The 23726-nt window shown below is 40.2% G+C and overlaps 1 protein-coding gene across 2 annotated transcripts in view; it reads right to left on the bottom strand.

Moving 5' to 3' along the window:
• The window catches only part of LOC121902846 (insulin-like growth factor 1 receptor), a 50500-nt gene that overhangs the window by 14017 nt on the left and 12757 nt on the right, over nt 1-23726 (bottom strand). For both annotated transcript variants that reach the window (XM_042420010.1, XM_042420011.1), the window contains exon 4: nt 381-684. In XM_042420010.1, the coding sequence (XP_042275944.1) occupies nt 381-684 (304 nt within the window). The remainder of the gene's footprint in view (nt 1-380; nt 685-23726) is intronic.

Below are 23726 nucleotides of genomic sequence, written 5' to 3'. Positions count from 1 at the left end.
GCACTAAATGTACAGTGTCATCTCATTGACGTATGTTCATTTTCTAAACTCACTGAGTTCTCACCTGACCTTTCATTTTTAATTTCCATCCTTTATGTCAACGTTCCATAGTACCCACAAAATGACGTCAAGATTTAACCAGCAACTTTTATTATTTTAACACTCAACTAGAGGTTTATAATAGGATTAAAGATGGTTCACTGCCTCAAAAGTAACTGACTTGTAATTTATTGGAGCTGTAGTGTTACATTCAGTTTTTGCCCAGATGAAATCTTAGCAGGGAAACTACGAGCAGGGTGTGGATCTGGTACCAATGTCAGGCCAACAATAAGAGTACCTCCACCCACCCAGCGGCTCGATTTCAGCCAACCTCATCTCACCTGTTGGGTGCGGTGCGTGTGTACCCAGACGGGCATTCGGACATGCACTCTCCACCGTGGATAATGAAGCTGTCGAAGTCAGGGAGGTGGACTTTGGAGCAAAGCTCAGCACTGATGCAGCGCCAGCCCTCGAACTTGTAGGTGCCTGGTGGGCAGTCGGCCACGCAGCGGCCTTGGTGGTAGTAGTGCACACATGCAGCACAGGCTGTGTCACTACCTGGGACTGTGCAGCTGCCCAGACACTGAGGGTGGCAGCACTCGCCGTTCGCTGTGCATGCTCGCCGTGCACACTTCTCTGGACATTCTGGCGGGGAGACAGAGAGAGGAAGTATTATACCAATGCAGGTGAGCCAAAATATGCATTTTTTCCCTACAGGATGTCACATTTTTTCTACAACGTAACTGAAATTTATGAGACTTTGGGACATTTTCTTGCCCCTAAACCTGATTTGTTTTATTTGGTAGAATATCTGCTGAGATATATATATATTTATATTTATATATTACAGCTGTGTTGTGCATACTTAGTGGACTGCATTAAAATGGGTGAAGCAATCTGACAGCTGAATAGCTTTGCATCATGGAAATGTATTCAACACCAGAACTTTTCTTTACAGGAATAGTTCAACATTTTAAAACATATGGTTATTAGTTTTTTTTGCTGAGAGATAAATGAGAAGTAATAAATATGAAGCTAACACCCACAGTTGTTATCTAGCTAGCTTAGCACAAAGACTGAAAACAGTTAGCCTGGCTCTGTCCAAATAGATCTAAATCAACCTATCAACACCTCTAAGGCTCACCAATCTCTCTATCTCTCTTTTAAAATATTTTTGGGATATTTTATGCCTTTATTTGATAGCAACAGTAGAGACTTGACAGGAAATGAAAAGAGAAAGAGAGATGGGAAACAACATCCAGTGAAAGCTGGGATAGGCCATATCTTGTTTGTTTGATTTGTACAAAAACCAAAGTGTAAAAACTAGAGGTCTCAGGGCTGATACCGATTATTAGTAATCAAGGAGACAAATAACCGATACTAAGAACCAATATACATTTGCAGTCAAATTTTGGTGTCAAAATTTAGAACGCACAATTTTCATGCACAATTATGCTTCATTTATTACAGCAAAACATCCTTGGAAAGCCTTTAGTTGGTTTCAATTATTTAAATGCGGTGATGAAAAGTTGAGTAAGTACATTACTCAAGTACTTAATGTACAATTTTAAGGTACTTGTACTTTACCTAAGTATTTTCATTTTATTATTACTTTATACTTCCACTCCACTACATTTCAGAGGCAAATATGTTACTTTCTACTCCACTACATTTGTTTGACAGCTTTAGGTCCTTTTCAGATTAAAATTTTACATAAAATAACAATGATGAGTTTATAAATTACAACACATGATTAAAGATCAAACCAGTGGTTCCCAAACTTTTTGGCTTGTGGGCCCTTCCAAAAAACAGTGTGTATTTGTGTCTCTTTGTCATGTTTCAGGTGTCTTTGAGTTGTTTGCAGTTCTATCAAAGAGACATTTCCCCTCACATGGTCTAACAGTCCGATTTTCTTCAAAACAAGTACTTTTACTTCAATACTTTAAGTAAATTTAGCTGGTAATACTTCTGTACTTGTACTTAAATAGGATTTTAAATGCAGGCCTTTTACTTGTAATGAAGTATTTACATTGTGGTATTGATACTTTTACTAAAAAAGGATCTGAGTACTTATTCCACCACAGTTTAAATGTTATATATCAACAAGATGTGATAGCAGGGAACCTGTAATTGAAAACTAGGCTACTTTATTACTAATGATTACTATAGCTGAATATGTACAATAGCAATAGAAGTGACTATTCAACTCTGACAGCTGTACACCATCTGTGCAGTCCGTGTATGGATTAACAGGCCTTAGATGCAGTTCCATTACGTCTAAAGTCTCTAACAACAATCTTGCACCTCTCTAACAGTTACAAGAAACAGAGTCAGAGACAACTTCAAGACACACTTCAGTAACATTAGTAGTAGTCGTGGGTTGAGACTGAGAGTATGACTGACCCTGGTAAGTGACGTGCAGGAAATAACCTTATAGCCTATTCATTTTTTTGCTGTAGTCAGGTGTCTAAATTATGGCTCAAATCTGTTGACGTTCGCTGTCGCATTCAAGTTAGCTCTACCAGACTACTACTGCTCCAGTCTGCAGATGCTTCTCTTCAGTGTTGATAGGCTATTACTCATGACGTGTAACCAATCAGATAGTGCTGTGAACGAGACATCGCTTGAGACCACAGAGTAGTGACTACAGACAGAGACGCAGCTGCATCAGAGCCAAAGTAGCGCATATCTGCAATCAGATAAAAAACAAAACAAAAACAAATTCCGATAATCATTAAAATATCGTTTGAATATCAGATCCGATAACCGGCCAGGATGATAATCTGTCGACCCCTAGTAAAAATAACACATTGTGGTTTTACAGAGGGTTGTGTGCTGGACTATGCCTCGGCCAGGACCAGTCATTTACTGGAGTCATGTCATCACTGTGAGGTTACCAGGCAACAAGTGGAGACTCCAGGAAATGACTGCGCCTGGCCAAGGAATAGTCCAGCACACAACCCCCCGTAAAACCACAATGCGGTGTTTGTACACTTTGTTTTTTATACGGATTAAATCAACAGGATATAAGGTGTTAATTAGTGAACAAGAAAGCAAACAAGTGTGTTTCCCAAAACTATTCCTTTATAGGTTTCCTATGATGTTCTGTATTGTGTCATGTTCTGTGATATGTTATTCAATATCTGTGTGTCAGTATAGATCTGGCACAGAACGAACAAATAGTTTTAAACATAATGTGGTACACCTGCAAAATACCAAATGTCAACAGCGAGCATTAGTATCCAGTTCTAATGTGATAATCTACAGAGAGGAATGTGGTGTTTTTAATAGCTGGCATACTTGGTGGGTTACAAAACAAAAAAAAACAAAACTTGGAACTGGATCAGCATTTCAAAAAATGTCTTGATCACCCAGAAGCTGATTTAGCACATCAGTTCCAGGTATCACCAGCAATGCCTGCTTTAATGTCCCTGTTCTTGTCAATCATATATATCAAGCAAGAAAAACATAACTTTACCCCAAAGTAAAGGAGCATTTTCCTGATTTTGCAAACATCAGAGTGTGATAAACACAACCAGTCAGTCCTCAGTCTGATTTAGACTCATGACGCTATTGGCTACAGTCCCAAACAAATGATTTGCATTTACTGGAGAGTGACAAACAACACACATGCAGAAGCATGCACAATCATACACATTATCTCTCTGAGCCGAGATTAGTGTATGTAAAACACCAAAAAAAAAAGGCGGTGAGGAGAACGTGTATGCTGCTTCAAATCAACCAAATTCTTTTTGTCTTAAAAATGTAAATACAGCTTATAAAACCATGTCGAACAAACAGCCTGTCAGAGGTTTTGTCTAACACAGCTGTTTACTGGGTGGGCTGTAGTGCAGTCTGGGGTCATCCCAGATCCACAGTGACAAAAGCCTCTCCGCTCCGGGTTTTCCACCGAGCACTGCTGCAAATAACTCTTCCAGTTGCTGTGGTGCCCCTCTAAATGAGAGGATATTTTAACTGATGATAGGAAAAACTGATTGAGGAGCTCCAGGAGAAAAACACTGGACTGACCTACGTATAGAACATAGCCACACCTTGTGGTGGCCTTTGTCCCTACAGAAAGGGTTTTTAAATCTAGCATGATGCACTAACGCTGTTCATTTCACTAGCTGACACACAGCTTCAAGTTAAGCATCCAGCCTGAACCCAGCTTTACTACTAGCAGGAGCTCATTGGTTCAACATAACAGCACAAACAGAGACAGCAGCTGATTGGTTCTTACTGACTCTACAAACTGCCTGCCACACTGTAAACCACTGCTTGAAATTATTTGTGTGTGTTAGTGAGTATGTGTTCTGTAAGGCATAAACAAAGAGACAGGACCATCTGAACCAGAAACAACTTGATGAACACAAAACTGTAATTATGATTATGTCATCCACCTAGGATAGCCAGAGGCTGTTTAAAAATAAAACAAACAAAGTCAAGTTATGGGAAATGATGTGCTGTTTATAGGACGCTGAGTGATAAAACACTGTGACGCCTTTCAACATGTTGCTTCCACCAACTCAGTCCACTGCTCTGTACACGGACTACTTTTACATGCACACTAATATTCCACTATTATTCTGAATATGACAATATTCCAAATTTGATACAGGTCATATAAACAGCATATGGATGTTCCAAATTAGGCCTTATTCCAAACTTAGCATCTTCCGATTAAGACATGCCGATATTATTCGGGTTTTAGGAGCATTCGTTGGACATGTATACAGTACATTCAAAATATGCGTCTCAAATGTGGTTTTTACTGCGGTTTGCAACACATGGCCTCTTGCCTGTTTACGGTTGGAAGGGAAAACATTTTGGGAGACTTGGATATCAACAGGTTTTTGGATATGCACAAATATCGCAACGCCAACCTTTTCAAGAAGGTTGTTGAACGAATGAAAGAGGGAGGCTGTGTTCTCACGGTCGAACAAGTCCGCCAATGGTGGAAAATTTTGAAAAAATCCTATTTTGATGCAAAGAAGCAGCAGCAGCACAAGCGGCTCCAGCCATTCCGCTTTTCCATATTTTTATGTGAAAAACGGAGTATGCACGGCTGCATGTTAATGGGAAAATTAGTGGAATATTTATTTTCATAAATGTAAACAGCTTAGTAGGAATATTGTCTTTTTTGGAATAAGGGCAAAAAATGGAATATTTTGTGCATGTAAACGAAGTCACTGAAGACACCAGGCCAGAGATGCCAACTGCTGCTCCTCTTATTTATATTTCAATAATTTATCCACAATAACTCCAACATAAATAGTTCAGTCAGTATATTTGAGGCATGTACTTGTTTTAATACTGTTTTCAGAATGGTTAACTGATGCTGAAAGATCTGGACACTGACTCTAAGGCTGTTTGAAGTACAGCATCCAAAAACAGATGTCAAATTGGAGTAGGAAGTCACTCCCCAGGCCAAAAACACTTCAGAAAGGTTCCAACCATCTGCCTGGTGTTTTAACTCGCCAATTTTTAGTTCAAAACTTAAGGAAGTGTGTTTTTCAGGAAACATGGCTGCCATAAAATGCAATTGTGTGCTTCAACACAAGATGTCTTTTAGTATGCAACTTGGGGGTTAATGCTTAAACATATCAGGGTTTCTGCCAGCGTACTGCAGGCCCCGCGGCCTGCCAGGCCTAAGTTGACCCCCCACCGGTATTACAATTTAACTGGTGTTTCCGATTATCTGGTGAGATTTGCGTGCCTGAGACAGATGTGTCGTAGGCGTGGCTTGTTAGGACCCATTGTTGACCAACCAGGAAATAAACATTTTGATTACTTCACCTCTAACGGATCATGGATGTATTTCTCTACATTACGTTCTCTTCTCTGTCTTTTGAAACATTGCAATAGAAAGAGTTTACTGGAACATTCATTTTGGTCTCAACAAAAATACATGGGGAAATACATTGGGAACCAACCCACTGGACCGCTGAACGTTATGTTGTATCACCACTATACTTAAAAAGTATACCATGGAGACATCAAGGCAACAGGAGAGATATTAAACCACGAGTCCCAGTGCTAACTGTGACATTAACATTACTAGATGCTTTACAGTAATACAACTTGAATGCTTTTAAAAACATTTGTGTGAACTTAGTCACCTTAGTCTAGATACTGGAAAGCTAGAGTGAATTGTGGTTTTATATGATATAACCAAACAATATAATGCTAGAATCACATCATGTAAGCGCCCCAGTAGCTGAATGGTTGCTGCACATGCCACGAAACTGCAACTTCCATGGTAAAACTCCAGCCAGGGACCCTTGTTTCCTGTCTGTAGCTTTACAAGCAATACTGTCTGACTCCTACATCTTCATCATTGAAACCAATCAAATAGTTGACATAACAGCACAGGCAACCCACCAACTCTAGCATAAAAAAGTAAAGGAAAAGATAACAATGGTGCCAATCCTACTGATTCACATTAACAACATGACCAAACTCAAGCTCAAATGTGCAGCGCAGCTTTGTGTTTTCTTACATAGTAGCTAGGGTGACCCAATAATGTGACATGTTATAAGGAAAGACAACAGTACTGATCAGTAGTGATTGTATTTAAAACCATGCAGAGTGGTTATCCAATTTCGGTTCCTGTTTGCAAAATGAAAGCTGACAGTTATGTCAAAATGGATGAATGACTGTGCTGAATAGTGTAGAATATTGTGGTAAGAGACATAAATGTCTGCAGCCTTTCATACAAGTCATGATCAATAGCAGATAAATCACAAGCTAATCTGTGCGTTTCACACTTGGCCTATGCTAAAGTTACTTCCAGCAAGCTCCCTACTACGTTCAAGCAGAGTATGAGATACATGTAACATTACGTTTCACTTGTACGCTCTGTTAAACGGTCCTCAAATCCACTTGACATCAGATTAATCATGACATATAATACTAACAACAACAGCGATCAATTGAAGCATTTTATTGACGCAATTCCTTCCAGTGAAACTATAGGGCCCTACCTTAATGCTGCCATCAATCTGTTGCTGGTCTGCACCGGGCCCCCATCAAAAAAGACACTTGCCACTGGGCCTAACAATTTTTCAGGGAGAAACCCTGCATATTATTTACAAACAATTACAAAAATGCTGCACCTTCCATGTATTCATACAGTCTCATTGTAGGACATTATGTTTATTCACTAGCTTCTTATTAACAGCATTTTCACACTTAAAACAAGCAGCATGGATGCCAATTTGGACTAAACCCAAATTGACTGGACAAATGTTATACTGTAAATGCACAGTATTTTCTAACCCTCACACAACCAGTTCTGTAATCTTACAACCATGATGTGGACGCTCGCAAGTCACTGGGATGTGGGGATCTTTCCCGTCTTTATCATCCATCTTATATGAAGGAATGCAGCTTTAAAACAGTGCACATTTACACATTTTGGGTTCATGAAAATGACTGAGCCAAATACCAATGTATTTATATGTTTTACAAGCTTCCAAGACAGAGTTACAGATGGAAAAGTGGCCATTTTAAAGGGGACCTATTATGCTCATTTCCAGCCCTATCTTTTTTTATTCTGGGACTCCACTAGAGTAGCTTTGCATGATTAACAGTTCAAAAAACTCCTTATCCGTATCTTATACTGGCCCTTTATGCAGCCCATCAGTTCAGCCTTTCTCTGAAGCAGGCCATTTTGGATTCCCCTCCCCTCTGCACCCCTCCCAAAAAGCCCACTTTGTTCTGATTGGCCAGTTTCAGGAAGCTTCCACCGGCTCCCTGTGAGGGTTGCAGAGGCAGCATAAACAAACTATAGTAGTCAGATTTTACTTCTTCTTCTTAACTCAAAATATAAAACTTCTCAAATACATCCGTACTTGTTGGAGCCAAAATGCGATCCGAAATATACGAGTGGACAGCACAAACATCCAAAGCAACAAAGATTACAGCAGGACGTCTCTGTTTGGTAAGGCTCATTACCTGCTTATTGTGTGACATCTTTATTCTCTCTGTGTTCAGCTCTCAGTACTTTTGTAGCTTCTAACTGAATCTCTGTGGTTTCAAGTTTAGTTTCTCTCTGTGTTCCTGTTTATACTCTTAGATATCTGCCTTATTTTACTGTTTGCTAATCGCTTTCAGCATGTATTAGAGTTGTGTTAAGTTACTGCTGGTGAAAACCCAACATTTCCTGCTTTTGTTGCTTCAAATTAAAAGCTTTTAAATTACTAAATAAAAGGGAGACTTTTATTGTGAAGAAATTACAGGAAATGAAATGTGTTTATCCACAGTTTTAGCACAGCTTTGTTGGCAGCGCTACTCTTCTGAAAAAAACAGTCGACACAACAAGATCTGGAGATATTTGGAGCTCTTTGTTCAGCAGATCTGTTAGAGATAATGCAGGGAAGAATAGTACAAGCAGAAACAGCCACAGAAAGGCAATGATGTTCACGGAGCGGTGCAGTGAACTCCAACAGGAGCAGCTTACACACACACTGCAGCAGATGACCATATAAAGAAATCCGTCACGAGCCGACGTCTGCTCGGACTGAAGGTAGAAAAAAACGTTGGAAACAGAGCATTCAGAGCAGTCTGAAGCCGTTGCTTTTTGCTCACAGGGATTACTTCTACCTATGTTTACCTCATTATTTGACACTTTGGCCACATTCAATATGAACATCTGACACTGTAACATTACATATATATGACTGAAAATAAGGAAAAGCACAAAAGGTCCCCTTTAAGCTACAGTCCCCCCAAAACTTTTATGATTTCGGTGTAACTACACACCCTTTCAGCCCATGTTTTTCTGACCCAATCTACAGTTTAATACTGATACTGACCGAATACACAATCTTCATTGCCAAAACTAACCCAGGTCAAGACATCTATACCAGCAATATCAACTGCAAACCAAAAATCAAATACAGTATCTGTGTGTTACCAGGCACTTTAAACACTCTGAACACAAAGTTTCTGACAGTCACTCATTTTTCCTATTGAGTGACGTGAATTCAGGAAGTTGGAGAAATCTGCTGTCCTTCCCATATGACAAGAATTCATCATCAGGCAGTGACCATGAGATGACCTTCCAGCCCGCCTCTTAACAGACACAAAAGCCAATCAGAACCTTCAGACTGTGTGGTCCCACCAACCATTCAGCAGGCTGTTTGTGCTCAGCAGGAGAGAACCAGTGCTGCATTTCTCTGGCACAGAATGTTCTTTCTCTGCTCTGAGCCCCTGCCACCCCCCAACAACGTCTCTCACACTCTGACCTCTGCAATGGGGTGATAGGAGCTGTGTCGGTAAGGTGTCATTTTGCAATGTGATAATGTACAGCCTCAAGCGTGTAGATAGCTGTGGGAGAAGGAAGAGATAATCTCAAGTTTGGCTCAGGCTGGAGAAGCTTGTCTACAGCCTCCTAAACACAACTCACTGACAGACTGCCTGACCAGTAAAAGGTGGACACTGGTGGAGGGGTGAGATGGGTTTGTGTACTGTACATCAGCATTCCACAGGATGTGCGCAACATAATGGATACCAGCTTTTATCCTCAATCTTCTCCTTACTCCTCTTTCAGAGAGGTTGATGCAGAGCTGCACTAGGGGAGGATGTGGAGGAGTAGGAGCAAGGGGTAGAGGAGGAGAATGCGAAGGAGCTTGAGAACAGGAGAAAGTATAGAGGATGGATGAGGAAGAAGAGACCAGGCTGTGGGGATGAGGAAAAGAATGAACTACAGAAGGGGAGATGTGAAAAAAGAGGAGGGGAAGAGGACATAGTTGAGGAAGAAGAGAGGGAAGAGGTTAAAGAGATAAAGTGGAGGAAACAAAAAACACCATTTAACATAGCATGTCTTTTCAAGAGCAACACACACACAGACACACACACACAGACACACACACACATGACAGGGCTGCCAGCTGGGGGAGCCAGACAACACAAACTGCTGCTGCTATGCAGAACTAAGCTGGTAGTAAACAGAGACGAGCAAAGATTTAAAATACATGACACCGTATTTCAGTACTTGTATGCAATCCTGAAGAATTCAGATTATTCAATTTAAAAACATTTAGGTCTTCAAGATTAATAAGATAACAATCATGTACACTGATCAAATATAATGAGACCAATAAAAACCTGGTGTATTATACTGTATATAATACTGCATTGACATAACTCACCTGAATAAAGCATTGTGATTTATTACCGTTCAATTTTATTTATGTATTGATACATTTTTCCCCAATTAAAATGTTTTTTTTTTGTTTTGGTTTTTTTTTGGCTGGCTAGCTTCTATAGTAGAGTGAGTATTAGTAGTGAGTATTTGTATTGTAATGTATTTAATATAATAATTCACTTACTGACATTTATTGACATGCAGTATTTTACTTAAATGTTTAAATCTTGCTGCTTTACATTTGTCACTGAGATAAAAGACACTGAAACTAAACTAGATTACTAATAAAATTGTTGTACTTTCAAGTAAACTAGGCTAAAGGTAATCAATTATCTATTGGATGTTCAGGTATTAAGTGAACTACTACAGTAACGTAGATGTCATGATGTTTTTGAATTCTCCCTGATAAAAATAGACCTGACAAATTGGTCAGGTTGTGCTTCCATATCTTATTAACCAGCAGCGCTTGGTTTAAAGAGGTTGTTAATCCACTGATTATGTTTAAATCATATTATCTCATTTCTATGTATTAGGAAGTTAAAGGGTGGGTTGTTGTTGTAGAGTTACAAGAGTTCAAACAGTCACAGTTCACCTTTTCCATTCTGCACACAAGCTATGGGATAAAGATCGCTGTTGTGGGTCAAAAAGCAGATACAGGGCTTCCAGGGAGACAGAAATACCAGCCCAGCAGGAAGGTATGCTGGGAAATTCACACCAGTCACCAGCTGAACAGCGGGAAAGTTTCTGGTTTGTTGCCTCCAAACTAATCTATTCTATCAGCCCCTTGTGCAAGTTACAAACATGTAGAATCAAACAGGACTTCATATACAGTCATATTTGATTCTAGCCATCTTGTTGGCTGGTTAAAAAATGAAAGCAGCAGGTGGACTGGTGGCCTGTTTTATCTCAGTTGATGAAGTATGAATTAAATGCCTTCCTAATTGTTAATCCTTGTTCTCAGCCCCCATGCTAGTGTGATAGGAACAGGATGTCCCACACAGACACACAGTTGCTGTGATGACGCTCCAGGCTTTAGCAGTGTATGCTACTCAGCAGCACAGGACAACAATAACAGGGCACGGCAGATGTCTAGACTGATGACAGCAGCTGATTCAAAAACACAGAGATCTATATTGGCTTCGATTCTAACAGCACTAACCAGATATTTACAATCAGTTCATATTTTAAAAAGTGGAGGTTCAACCCACAATAACAACTCAACAGTAACAGGTAATGTGCTTTTCTTTCATGCAAGTAAAGCTTTTAGCATTTTTTAAAATCTGATTAATAACTTCAGTCTTTGCCATGACAAAGAAGACTAAAAATAGGTCCACAAGAGTCCACCCACTTGCATTTGACAAGTTTTAGTCAAAATCAAACACTGTCAAAGCTGTCCGCTCTATGACTCGTCAGACAGTTCTTTAAATAACTTGATAATTTGATATGATCTGTGATTATAATTACAGAAAAAAAATATTCACACTTAGAATTGGAGAGGACATGGTGGAGGCAATACCTCCTCTTTAAATTAACACTTAAAATAAAATGATAAAAAAAAAAAAAAGGGAAAAAAATTCAAACTTGTGATTTGGGCTATCTAAATAACTCTAACTTGGCTTAATTAGTAAGTGAGGTGGAAATTGCTGTAGTCAATATGGGGACTGTAATGTTTTTTTCCGTTAATTGTGTTGCCCTGGCGACAAAGACTGCCAGGAACAGGCCTCCGGGGCTCCCCCAACTTCCTGTATGATTTGGTTTTATAATTATCAGTCCCACTGTGGCAGGGTTGAACCATTACGCCTAAAATGACAGTGTAGGTAATGTTTTCGATATGATATAAACATGGTTATGAATTAAAAGACTAATCTGTTTTATGTATAATATAAATTATATTTTGCATCCTTTTCCCACCCTGTATTAACATCTTATGTAAACATAAATATCCTTCCTAATTACAGGTAGTTTCAAATTAAATGTTTCAGTAATGTCACTATGTCGATATTGTATCACTTCTGATTGTGGAAACTAAATTCCCAGTATACTATGATACATACACAGAGACTTTGATGTTGCAGGCTATGCTGTCATTGCAGGAATGTGTACTATAGCTGAGAGAGACAGTTACCCCTAAAACTAAAATCCCCTCCTGGACCCAACTGCCAGACAGACAGACAGAAATACTCTACAGCAGATATCTTAGTTCAGTCTCCATTGATTGTCTCATTCACTATCTTTGAAGTAAAATTCCAGCAAAATCTACTCCGAACATAACATTCTGAAAATGAATATACTAACCACTCACTACTACCAAAAAACAAACCAGAACATGTGACTGTCTCTGACTGACCAGCAGATAGCAGAATATTGATCTGCACCATTTCATTCATCAACATTCAGCCTCATCCGCTGTACGTGTGCACTACAACTTTGACTCTCAGTCTGAACTCGGATGGATCGAACACAACTTGTCTGGCCCGGGTCATGCTGTAATTTAGCTGTCGTTTCTCTTTAATTCCTGCTTAATCAGGTTGGATTACATTTATGTTTTTTATTTACTTTCCCAAAATAGGAACATGTGAGACAGTCATTGTTACCAAATGTGCATCTGTTCCATGGCAATACATGAGAACTTCACAACACATACATGGCATCGGGGCTGGAATTAGATAAACAAGAAAACTGAGAAAAACGATTTCACAAAACAACAGAGGTGATTTATAATGCAACAAAAGTTTACAGTCAACACTACAAACTGGGGTAAGTGATGTTACCTGAGTCACTGATGTGAATCACTGAAGAGTGATTCGAGTGGGGAATTTTCCCCACCCTCTTCCCAAACTCCACACACTCCCTGCCCTCCCAGTGTGTTCCAGTATTCAGGCTGAATTAGGAAACAAACAGCACCAGTAAAGTCTCCTCAGACAGAACAACAACTTGATGATGGACAGAAAACACAACAATATGGCTGTGTTTCCAGTCTTATACAAAGCATGTTCTGTTCTGGCCAGACAGTCTGTCAGTGTGTAGGCCAGTCAGTGAATCAGTCATTCAGAAAAACAGTCAGTCAGTGGTGTGCCTGGTGTCTACAGGCTGCCTGGCGTCAGTAGAACAAGGATCTCCATTTATTGAGTTCATTCACTGCCTCTACATGGCTGACCAGCACTGACCTGTTCGTCTGTGAGCCTCCCAGCAGATACCGGACATCACAACTGGTCGGTCAGTTCAGCTGCTCGAATGCATGACACAGCCACAGACATGACAACCTGCCAGTCAGTCCGGCCTGATAAACAAGCTGGTCACAAAGTGCTTTGAGCAGTAGAGGTGACAACAAAGAGTGAGCACACCATCAACCATAACAGACGTGTTTGCGGTTGGGCTGCCAAAATCCACCAACAATTGAAATCGCTAGATTCAAACAAAATGACACAATGTACCAGAGTTAGGGGCATTCTTTTAATTACGTAATCTTTGTGATCCATCTTGAGAAGATTCTCACAACACTCATCCATGAGAATCCACAATATTTCACAATTTATTTGGTAGCATTTGGGGAAATGTACTTGGAACCTGTGCGTCATTTAGAAGAAAACAATTACTGGAAACAGTGAAGAGGAGGTACAGTTTTCATTGGCTGGTGTCTTGTAGCTTTTTTGGATCCCAATTAGATGACTCGGACAGCCTCAATGGGTTCAGCTCCGATGAAATTAATAAATCAATCTTGTATAAGGTCTAGGTTAGTTAGCTCAACGTCGAGGCGGATACCTGGACAAGTACAGGCACTGTTCACATTAAGCACCAGCTGTTCGGTGCAGGTAAAGAACTGCACAGTGTTGCTGACAGGAATATCAAAAGTAATGCTGGATTTCCTCCTCCACTCCTCCCAGTGTGAGGAGGCGTCCCAAAGGACATGTGTGGTCTGAAGCTTCCTGTTGATAATTACAGTCTGTTCAAAGGGAAAAACACTAACAGAGGTGAAGCGCTCTCAGAATATCATTCCTGTTAGTGATGGACATTCTAGCTCTATAAGAGGGGATTCACACGGAGCTGTGAAGATCCTACAGCCTGTCAGCTCATCACATCACACCAAGGTGAACGGTAATTCCTGAGACTGACGTATGGAATCTCAGTTTAATGTCTGCGGGTTGGTCCGACAGCATAAACATACAGGTTAATATCTGTACTGCCACACAGTACCTGACTGTGTCTGTCCTGGCATTCATTGTAGTTTGGGAAACTTTTAGTGTTCGCTGTCTGCATTAAAACACCAGCATTCCCTGATTTATGCACACATGTTTTAGAAAAGCTGTTTTTGGGTGTGAAAACATTGGCATATTGTGATCAGAAGGTATAACAAGATAACAAAAGATGCCCAGCTTGATTTAGTGTGAATATAGCAAGACATCTGTATCTAGATCTCTGTAGGTGTGGGAACATTGCTACAAAGTGCTGGCGAGAAGATTAAATACAAACCAGCAAACCCAGTCTGAAATGTTATCAGACACAAAGATACAAGATGGTAGTTTATTCTCCACTTTTTCTCCTAACTTTGGATTGTCCTTCCCTTGGATTACAGATCTTGTCATTGTTATCTACACTGCTGGTCTGGTGAGGGTGTAGCAAGTAAACAGACGTGTGTTACCACGGTGCCTCCAACCCCTTCTTTTCACCAGCCAGCAAGGAGGTGAAACAGGAAAGCGTGACATGCATGAAGTTGCATGACCCCTCCCACCTCCATGCAGGTGCCCAAACAAACCAGTATAAGTTGCTGGTGCAGCAAAAAGGAACAATCCTTCACTGGTTTCCCATATGCAAACTCTCTACTCTCAGTTCTTCAGACTCTACCAATCATGATCTATTTGTGATTCTAGCCACAGACACTGTTTTGTGGAGGTTCAGACAAAAAGGCAGAGACATGTGGAACTGTCTGGCTGTTTATGAGCACTAAGTTGTGTCTCACACTCTATGATTCAGGATTATATTATGTAAACAATGTTCAAGTTTGGTGACCATACAAGGCAAGGAATCAAATATTTAAATAACCCTCTTTGATGACAACCAGAAACATTTTACATACACTTTAAACAGCAACTTTTCTCCATTAATTCTATCAACTCACCACTCCTTCATGTTACAGGAGCAATGAGAAGTCAAGGCTTATCAGCCACTCCAAAACACAGCTTGTTGGCAAATCATAATCCTTGTAATTACCTTACAGTCAAAGCATATGAAACTACACTGGAAAAATATTCTGTTTAAGCTAGTCTAAACAGAGCCAACAGTTAACCTTGTGGAACTTGTTGGGAAAACACATCTGTCAGATCAGCTGACACTACAGGATAACTAAAGACAAAAGGAATTCCTGGCATCCCCCAGCTGACCTGGAAAAGACAAGACAAATCAAATGCTTTGGTCCCCGGAGCTCTAGACAGACCAGACAATAAAAAGGGTGGGTGAGGTTTACAAGGAGCTATCACATTAGCTGTGTCTTGATACCTGAAACTCCGTGATAAAGAAATCTAAGATTAAGACAGATATCATGACGGCTTCACCTGCAGGTACAACAATGGCTACAATAAGAGTCTTTCACTTCTGAGGGTTATACCTAGGTCACAAAACAAGACTGCTGTAATCTGACCCAATGCAGAAGGTTTGACCTTAACGAAAAGTCTACATGCTGTTCTGTACACTGTTGCAAAGGCACAAAGAGGAGGACTCACACACATCAAGACAAGAAGCCCCAAAACTTTCACTGTAAATAAAATATATATAGAAGCTTGACACAAATGTAAACTGTGATGCGACATTAAAAGACCTCCCCTCATTTCTGTTGAAACATGGTTTTCATGGTTTCTGCTCAAAAGTGTAGCAAGAAATTTAAAATCTATTTTTAAAAATCTTAATGATTCCCACTTGCGTTTACACCCACCAACAACTCTCTTTCTCTCTCTCTCACACACGTACAGCACCAGAATGAGTTGTCTACATTCCTGAGTCTTTGTGTTTGTGTGTTTACTTGGCATGGGAAGACAGAAATATCTCTGGAATTTGATGGAAAGGATGGAAGAGGCAGAGTATAAGATTCTCTTTCACCTTGTGGCAGCCTGGCCTGGTTTGCTGCGCTAATGACCGACCTCTCTGGCAGCTTTAAAACATGTTGTGTAACTTATCACTACTAGACTTCAAGGCCTGGATGTACTATCAGTTGACCTAGCCTTCGGTTATAAGTAGAGATACTCAAAGGGTATACAATATATCCACCTTGTGTGAAGAAGGTGATGTATTAAATTCAAACTGGAAACCACAAGAGGTCAGTGAGAAATGATGCTTTTAAGGTTGGTAGCAAGATATTCTTTTACTTTACCTCTTTAACTTCATGGATAAATTACTAGACTGGAGCATGGCGACCAGATACGATAAAGTCGGACACAGATAAAGTCATTTACTACCAAAAAAGGCTGGATGTTGGTAGTAATGAATGTTCCAGTTCAAATTGGCCTGCAGTTGTTGTTGTTTTTTTTTAACGTTACACGTGTTGAGATAGTTTGTTTTTGTCACTGAAGTCAATTTGTTCATGATGTCCTCTTGAGTGCGGTAGCTTGTTTATTGTGTTGCCGGTTACAGTACCAGTCAAGAGTTTAGACACACTTTCTCATTCAAGTGAACAGGAAGGTGTGTCCAACCTTATGACTGGTACTGTATATTAGGCACAGGCCGCAAACGGTCATATTTTTGTTGATGCTACACCCATTTTGGGGCATAATATGCAACAAGGAAGGCTAAATATTGCTATACTGATACATTTCATTTAAACAGGAAGGTTCCCTGCCATGTCACAAGAGCAAAACTTTGAATCAGTAGCCAGTCAGTAAAAGAACACGATTATTAATTAATATAATTTGAGAATATGTAAAATGTACTATAGGGAGCTTGTTACATCCTTGTCAAAAACAGAAAATTGGTAAGCCAATTACATAAACGTAACATAAAATTCTAACCCTAAACCAGAGGATGCAAGAAACCTCCAACAAGGCCAATGTATTTTGCCCTTTCTCTCCGTCTTTCATCCTATTTCTCCACTGTGATCATGGCAGAGTAAAATGATGGAAAATGGGCCTTTATAACAAAACAAACTATTCCGACCAGCCTCGAATCCACAAACAAGAGTCTCATCTCAGTCCCTGGTCACAGCTCATCCCAATCTGACAGTGTTAACAGAGCACAATTAAAGGCCACATAATTACAGTAGGCACTTCAACACAGCCAAACCAGTAATGTTCTCTTCCAGGAATTCCAGGGATGGGTGTGACTGTTCACTAAAAGTAGTCATGGATGTGCCTGGTTTACAAAGCAGTCCCTATAATTACCAGCCCTGACAGCCTCCGGGTTCTGGGTCATGTGCAATATGGCCTTAAAATAATATCACGATATTGTAGGCCTTTTTGCTGTAACGATATTTTTGACGATATATTTTACAGAACTACTGCATTTCCATCCAACCTGAACGGGAATGCTGGAAATGCGAGAAAAAAATGAAACTGAAATATCGCAAAAAAGTTGTGACGCTTAGCTTAGGTGGAAAAGTTATGGCGTATCCTTAACCAGAAAACGTGACAAAGTGCGATGGACACAGACTTTACGAAACATGAAGCATGTGACTTAATCATCCACTAAAGCTTCTGCTCTACTGAAGGGATGAAATGGTGGCAGACAAAAACATCAGATCAAAAATAAATGTCATATTTTCCACGTGGTTTACATTGTTTGAGATTTGACCGGTGCACTTAATCACATCATCTTGCTGCGCCCTCTTTTTCTGCAGTGGTTTAATACCACCAGACAAGATAATTAGTGCCATCTTGATGAGCCCAACTCTAAATATTTAAATAACAGTGGTGGAGGGCCGATTTTCTGGAAATTCAGTCAAAATTTGCGCTTTATTCGGAGCTGTGTTAACGTTAGTCATCCGAGTCCAGCTGATTAATACCAACCTTTAAACTAACTATAACTCAATGCAGACTGTATTGCGTAAAACAGCTGGTCCAGCTGGTGATTATCAACTAACTTCAGCCTGCTGTTTGACTGGCAGTGCTGTCTGCACTCCTCTGCTTGTGTGTTGACGTTTTCCTCCCACATCTTGACTGTTACTGGCTGAACCTCTACTCTTCCGAACTTCTAAAAACTGTATGTTTTATTTTTTGCGTGGCATTGCAAAGTACTGCTCTGATTAATTACTGCGTTGCAAATGTACAATATCATGATTGATCAAATATTGTCACCTGAGCTGAATCAGAACCTGATGAGACTTGTCTTGTGGCCAATGTAGATACTGTATGACGGACTATGCTTTTACTAAAGATTCATCATATTTTGTTGTATTACATTACAGTTGGCTTCAGTTTTTGGCTGTAGTTTTAGCTTCTAAGTTTTGGTCAGGTCTAATTCCTCTGCCTCTTTGCTCAGGTGAATGGCTACAGAGCAGCTTGAAAGGCCCAAACAGCCTTTTTTTTTTTTTAACATCTATTTCACACACCTGGTGAAACTGCCAGCAAAGAGAGGACATCACAGTAGCTGTCTGTTAATCTGGGCTTATGGCAGTAATGAAGCCCTATACCAGCTGCATCTTCAGTCACCACCATGATCTGTTGTTTCGGCAGTTGCAAAACTGGATGAGAGGCTGTACATTGATAAAATCACTCAAATTCAGATTCTGACACGCTGAGACAAAATTGTAACAAATTCAGACAGGTATCAGAATTTCATACAAAAAAAGTATTTTAAAATCCTCTGTTAGGTCTTTGCGTTATATCACAGGCCTCTAAGTGCTTGCTGGGCATCAGCCAAATGCACAAAGAGGCCCCAAAAATGTTAAAATTTTCTAATGTTATAATTGTCTGTTAAACATATGTGGCTTGACATGTTGACAAACATAATCAGCTGCTGTATGTGAGTGGCTGTCAACTCGCAATCAAAAGCTCTGCTGTAAATGGAAAGGACACATCAGCAAGCATCAGATAATAACCAGATGTAGTAGAAGTTTAAGTGGTTTTTTTGTGAAAATAAAGGCAGGTATGTATTAGGTAAATGAATTACATTTTAAGAAGATTTGCCAAAAGCACAAACTGAATTGAATGTCTCTACTGTCAGTCCTTATGGACATCTTTGCAGTAACTGAAGGGACGACGTTTCTCATTCACTTTCAGGTCAAGGACTCACACAGGAAACCACCTGGACGCACACCTGCTTTACCAAAAACTCTGGAAGACCAGTCCAGTGTGTTTATCAAGCGAGGGAGTGGGTGTCTGTACAGTACATGATGGTATGGAGCTAATCATAGCAGAGATTAGACAGACATCAGCTGGAGCTGGTAGTCACTGGGCTTCCTTAAGCCTTAAGCACTGGGTCATACAAGTCAGACTGTCTGGATAACATGCCCTCTTTGCTGGAGCTGGGCTGCTCTGACTTTGATATACTCTGATCAAAAACACCTCCGCCCTCTCCGCTGTTGCACCACATGCAGTGATAAAAATGCCACATATTGTCAGTGGTTTGACCTGTGCTGTTCCTGCATGTGTGTCAGTACTGCTTCGTTTGATGTAAGAGGTCCTGTTCACATGTACTGTGTATTAGGAGGTAAAGCTGTGCATTGGTTTTTATAGACTAAGTCGTGCACTGCACAAGTCACTTCACTTCAAACACACATACAAAGAAAAACACAATACCTGAACTTACTAAAACACTTCTGTCATCTGATTTGAGATGAGTCTATCTGCTTCAACCTTGTGGACCAACACACTCACTGCCTATATTACAGGTATAGTATATTACAATATCACTATGTATTATACTTTATATACAAACAATAATCCCCAGCTATAACAGCAGGCCTTCCTCCTGTTTTTTTAGAATAGTTTGCTAAAGACTACTACTGCAGAGACTTTGGGAATGGTGTTGGTTGATAAGAACAGCAGAAGTGCTCCTCCCTTTGATAACTGTATCAAAGTATTGAAATTTGTATTTAAATGTCAGTGTCGTAACAATACCGATAGGAGACAAGCTGTAGTTCATTAGTTCATTTTCTGTTTTGCTTTCTCAAAATAAACATGAATATTTAGATTTTGGCAGTGAGAAAAGTCACAAAAAGGCCATTAGTAGTATTTGTAGAAATTAAAATAATAAGTGTAGTGAACTTCAGAGGCTTCTAAAAGTCCATATACACGTGTGTATGTAGCTTCCTCCTACCCAGAATGCAACACTCTAAAAGTACTGGCCATGAAAAAGCTCTCTGTGGTATAGAAGCAGTATATTGAAAGCTGACTTGCTCACAGCAGCAACGTGACAAAGGCTAATTTGACTTAGTGGTAATGTAGCCACATGCTCTATCTCTTTGTTCTAATGTTGTGGTCACTGTGTGCTACACCTAAAAGGAAACTGCTGTACTGTAGAGAACAGAGCCGAGCTGATACGGTGATATCAGACCCTCACTATAGATGAGTCACTCTCACAGAGATAAACAGAAAAATGATGAGTGAGAATATACAGTAGCAGATGCTCGGTTGTCTTTCAAAACAGGAAGGAAACAGTGCTGTTGAAAACAAGATCAATTATGCAACTTGGTTTTGATACCACTGGTTGTTTCCGGCGGAATCATGTCTCAAACCCTTAAAAAAAAAAACCCCAACACTTAATAGCACAAACCATCAACACAAGCCATGCTCATCCCAGCTAACTCATCTGCAACATGCTGGGTGAGAGCAAACACTTACAAGGTCAAAATGCAGCAGAGATGGTTCAATTTTAAAAACCTCAAAGACATTAGAGAGGCAGAAACTGATGTGTTCACATTAAGAAAAATATATGTTTAAAAATGGCCTCACATCTAGCACTAGAGAGGCGCTGGGTAAATAAACACTGGATCTACCACATCCAAAGCCAACTAGAAAACAGGAACGGGAGGGGGGCTGGGACTGAGTCCACAACTCACTCGCTCTCTCTTTAGCTCTCTGTCACACACATGGAAGTGTGTTTTCCTGCTAGACAGCTGATAGCGTGTTGCCTGCATGTCGGCCAACACGCGCAATTTCACTGATGCCGCAGCAAGTTATTCAGCATTTGCATGCCTGCTGAAAAATCACAACAGTACGTAGTACCACAAACAGACCAGAGATTTGTTTAAAGCCTGTATACCCAATATAGCCAATAAAACACACACAAGTTTTCATTCAAATGTTCACACCGGCACTGATGGTGGTAACAAGCACAGTGTTTTTCTGCTGTTCGTTCATAAACTACAGCACATTCCTGATAAAGACGTAATGTTTACTCGTAACAAGCGACAATAACTTAGTCACTGATGTAATTTACATTGAATTCAGGACACCTGAAGCGTTGCACTCAAGAAATTTGCATCGGCACAGATCTAATCTCATTGTTTTACATACAGGTTGAACTATAAAGTCTGTATTCTGTGACATAAATCATATGGCGGAACAAAACTCTGCCACCTGCTCTAACCCCACCCCAGTTTGTATTGTCAGGGTACATTTTTGTAGGTTCTGGATATTTTTTTTTTTTTTTTTTGAAGTGTATGGAAGAGATGCACTGATGTCTGCCACAGTGTCTATTTAGATGTTGCCACTAGGTGTCACCAAAGTCAGAACAATCAAATCCTACACATGGGGGCATTAAGTTCAGGTATTTTTTTCCCCTACTTGATTCTAATTTGTCTTGCAACCCCACTGTTCATAACAAAATGACAATTACACCTATTGTCCCGTTGTTTATTTTTTTATACTTCTTGCATTCATTGTGAAAAAATAAATCTCTTTGAAAAGTTTGGACACACTTTCTCATTGACGGGAATCGGAAGGTGTGTCTAAACTTTTGACCGGTACTGTATATATTTTCGTCTTATTGCCTTTTCAGGGAAACACTTACACGTCAAAGATGGTAAATTAATCAAATGGCAGGCTGAGCAACAACCCTGAAGACAATCCTTCTAGTTTAATGTGTAATCCCTTCAGCCAGAGGTTAAAAAAAGACAAAAAATTCCTTCCAGTAAATCCCAGAAGACTTACTTTGTACTTTAATGATGTGCTTTCATCTCCTCCGACCACACAAAGCACCGGAAAAACATCCCCCATGCTGTTCAGTGTGTGAGCATGTGTGAGCGTGTGTGGGTTTGTGTGCTTGAGAGAGAGTGTGACGCAGTGTGTTTGCTTCCCAGCATGCACGGACATGGCTCTTCTTTGGAAGAAGCTTATGAGTTATGAACGAGACAAAACACCCAAACCAGATTCCAAAAAACAAATGAGGGAAGTAAACACGGGAGAATGTAGCCCCCACCACCGCTAGAGAAAAAAAAAAAAAAAAGAAAAAAAAAAAAAGCCTCACTTTCCCAGAGAAGGAAACAAGCTTTGAACCCTCTTTTCCCTGTAATAGTTTTATGAATGAGTTCAGGCTGAAAGCATGTCCTTTATATTAACTCAATGAAAACAGGGCTGGTACTTTCCCCCTCAGTCATTTATTGATCTGATGAATGAGCTTGGAAATAACATTGACTGTCATGCCAGCACAGCACAAGGCCTGTGAGGAAGGCACACATTCAAACAATGGATCCCAGATAAGATTACTGAAGCTTGATACAGGGGCGTTATCAGAAGAGACAAAAAACTATCATGATGATACAACCCTCTGTCACTCCCATCCAGCTTCATGGAGGTCAGTGTGTTTGGTGTCGTACAAACATCAAGTAAAACAACACAATTCAACACACAGCGATATCAGACTTTAGTATTTTTATTACTACACACTATTCACACACAGCACCGTGTAGCATACATGTAGACGGCGGATCTACCAGACTTGAGTGAATGAACCCTGTTTGGTCAACGAACTCAACAACTCCAGTTATCAGCCTTCTTCGCTTTAATGAAGCCTGGCTTTACTACCACCAGACTTCTCCAATAAACCGCCTAATAAATAGCACAACAATGCAGTTTCTGCGGCGAGAGCAGGGGTGCTCATGTTGTTTGAGATCAATTCTGCTTTAAGGCAGTTGCAGCGTCAACCGATGGCCCATTTGCCCTGGCTGACACACTCCCTCTGGAGCCCAGTAGACTGTTTATGCATCTTCACAGGGTCATTCTGCCGTTTTTACTTAAACTGACTTCACTGAACATGTCAACCTCTTAAACAGGAAGAATCTGAACATGAGCACAGCACTTTTAGTCATGGCTAAAAGTGCTTCATCTGTCCAGTTAGTCACATTATAAAAAATGGCCTGGGACAAACTGCAACCACAAGGCTTTGGGACAAGTGTGGTAAAATTATCCGGACCTCCGGAGTAGAGTCTACTTTAATTCTGCGGGGAGGTTTGAATTTTCCTTCCTGTCTATTTGTACTCTTATCTGCTGTATAATTGAATTTCTAAAGTTTAAATAAAAAGATTTTTCAACCAGACAGCACTACTGGCACCAGTTTGTCAGGACAATAGTGGAGCAGAGGTCTGCGTGTGTACACTATGACATCATACAGCTGC

The sequence above is a fragment of the Thunnus maccoyii genome, chromosome 1 (genome assembly GCF_910596095.1).
Source record: "Thunnus maccoyii chromosome 1, fThuMac1.1, whole genome shotgun sequence".
Taxonomy (NCBI): domain Eukaryota; kingdom Metazoa; phylum Chordata; class Actinopteri; order Scombriformes; family Scombridae; genus Thunnus; species Thunnus maccoyii.
Note: the sequence above shows the minus strand (reverse complement) of the source record. Positions and strands in the feature narration are given on the sequence as shown.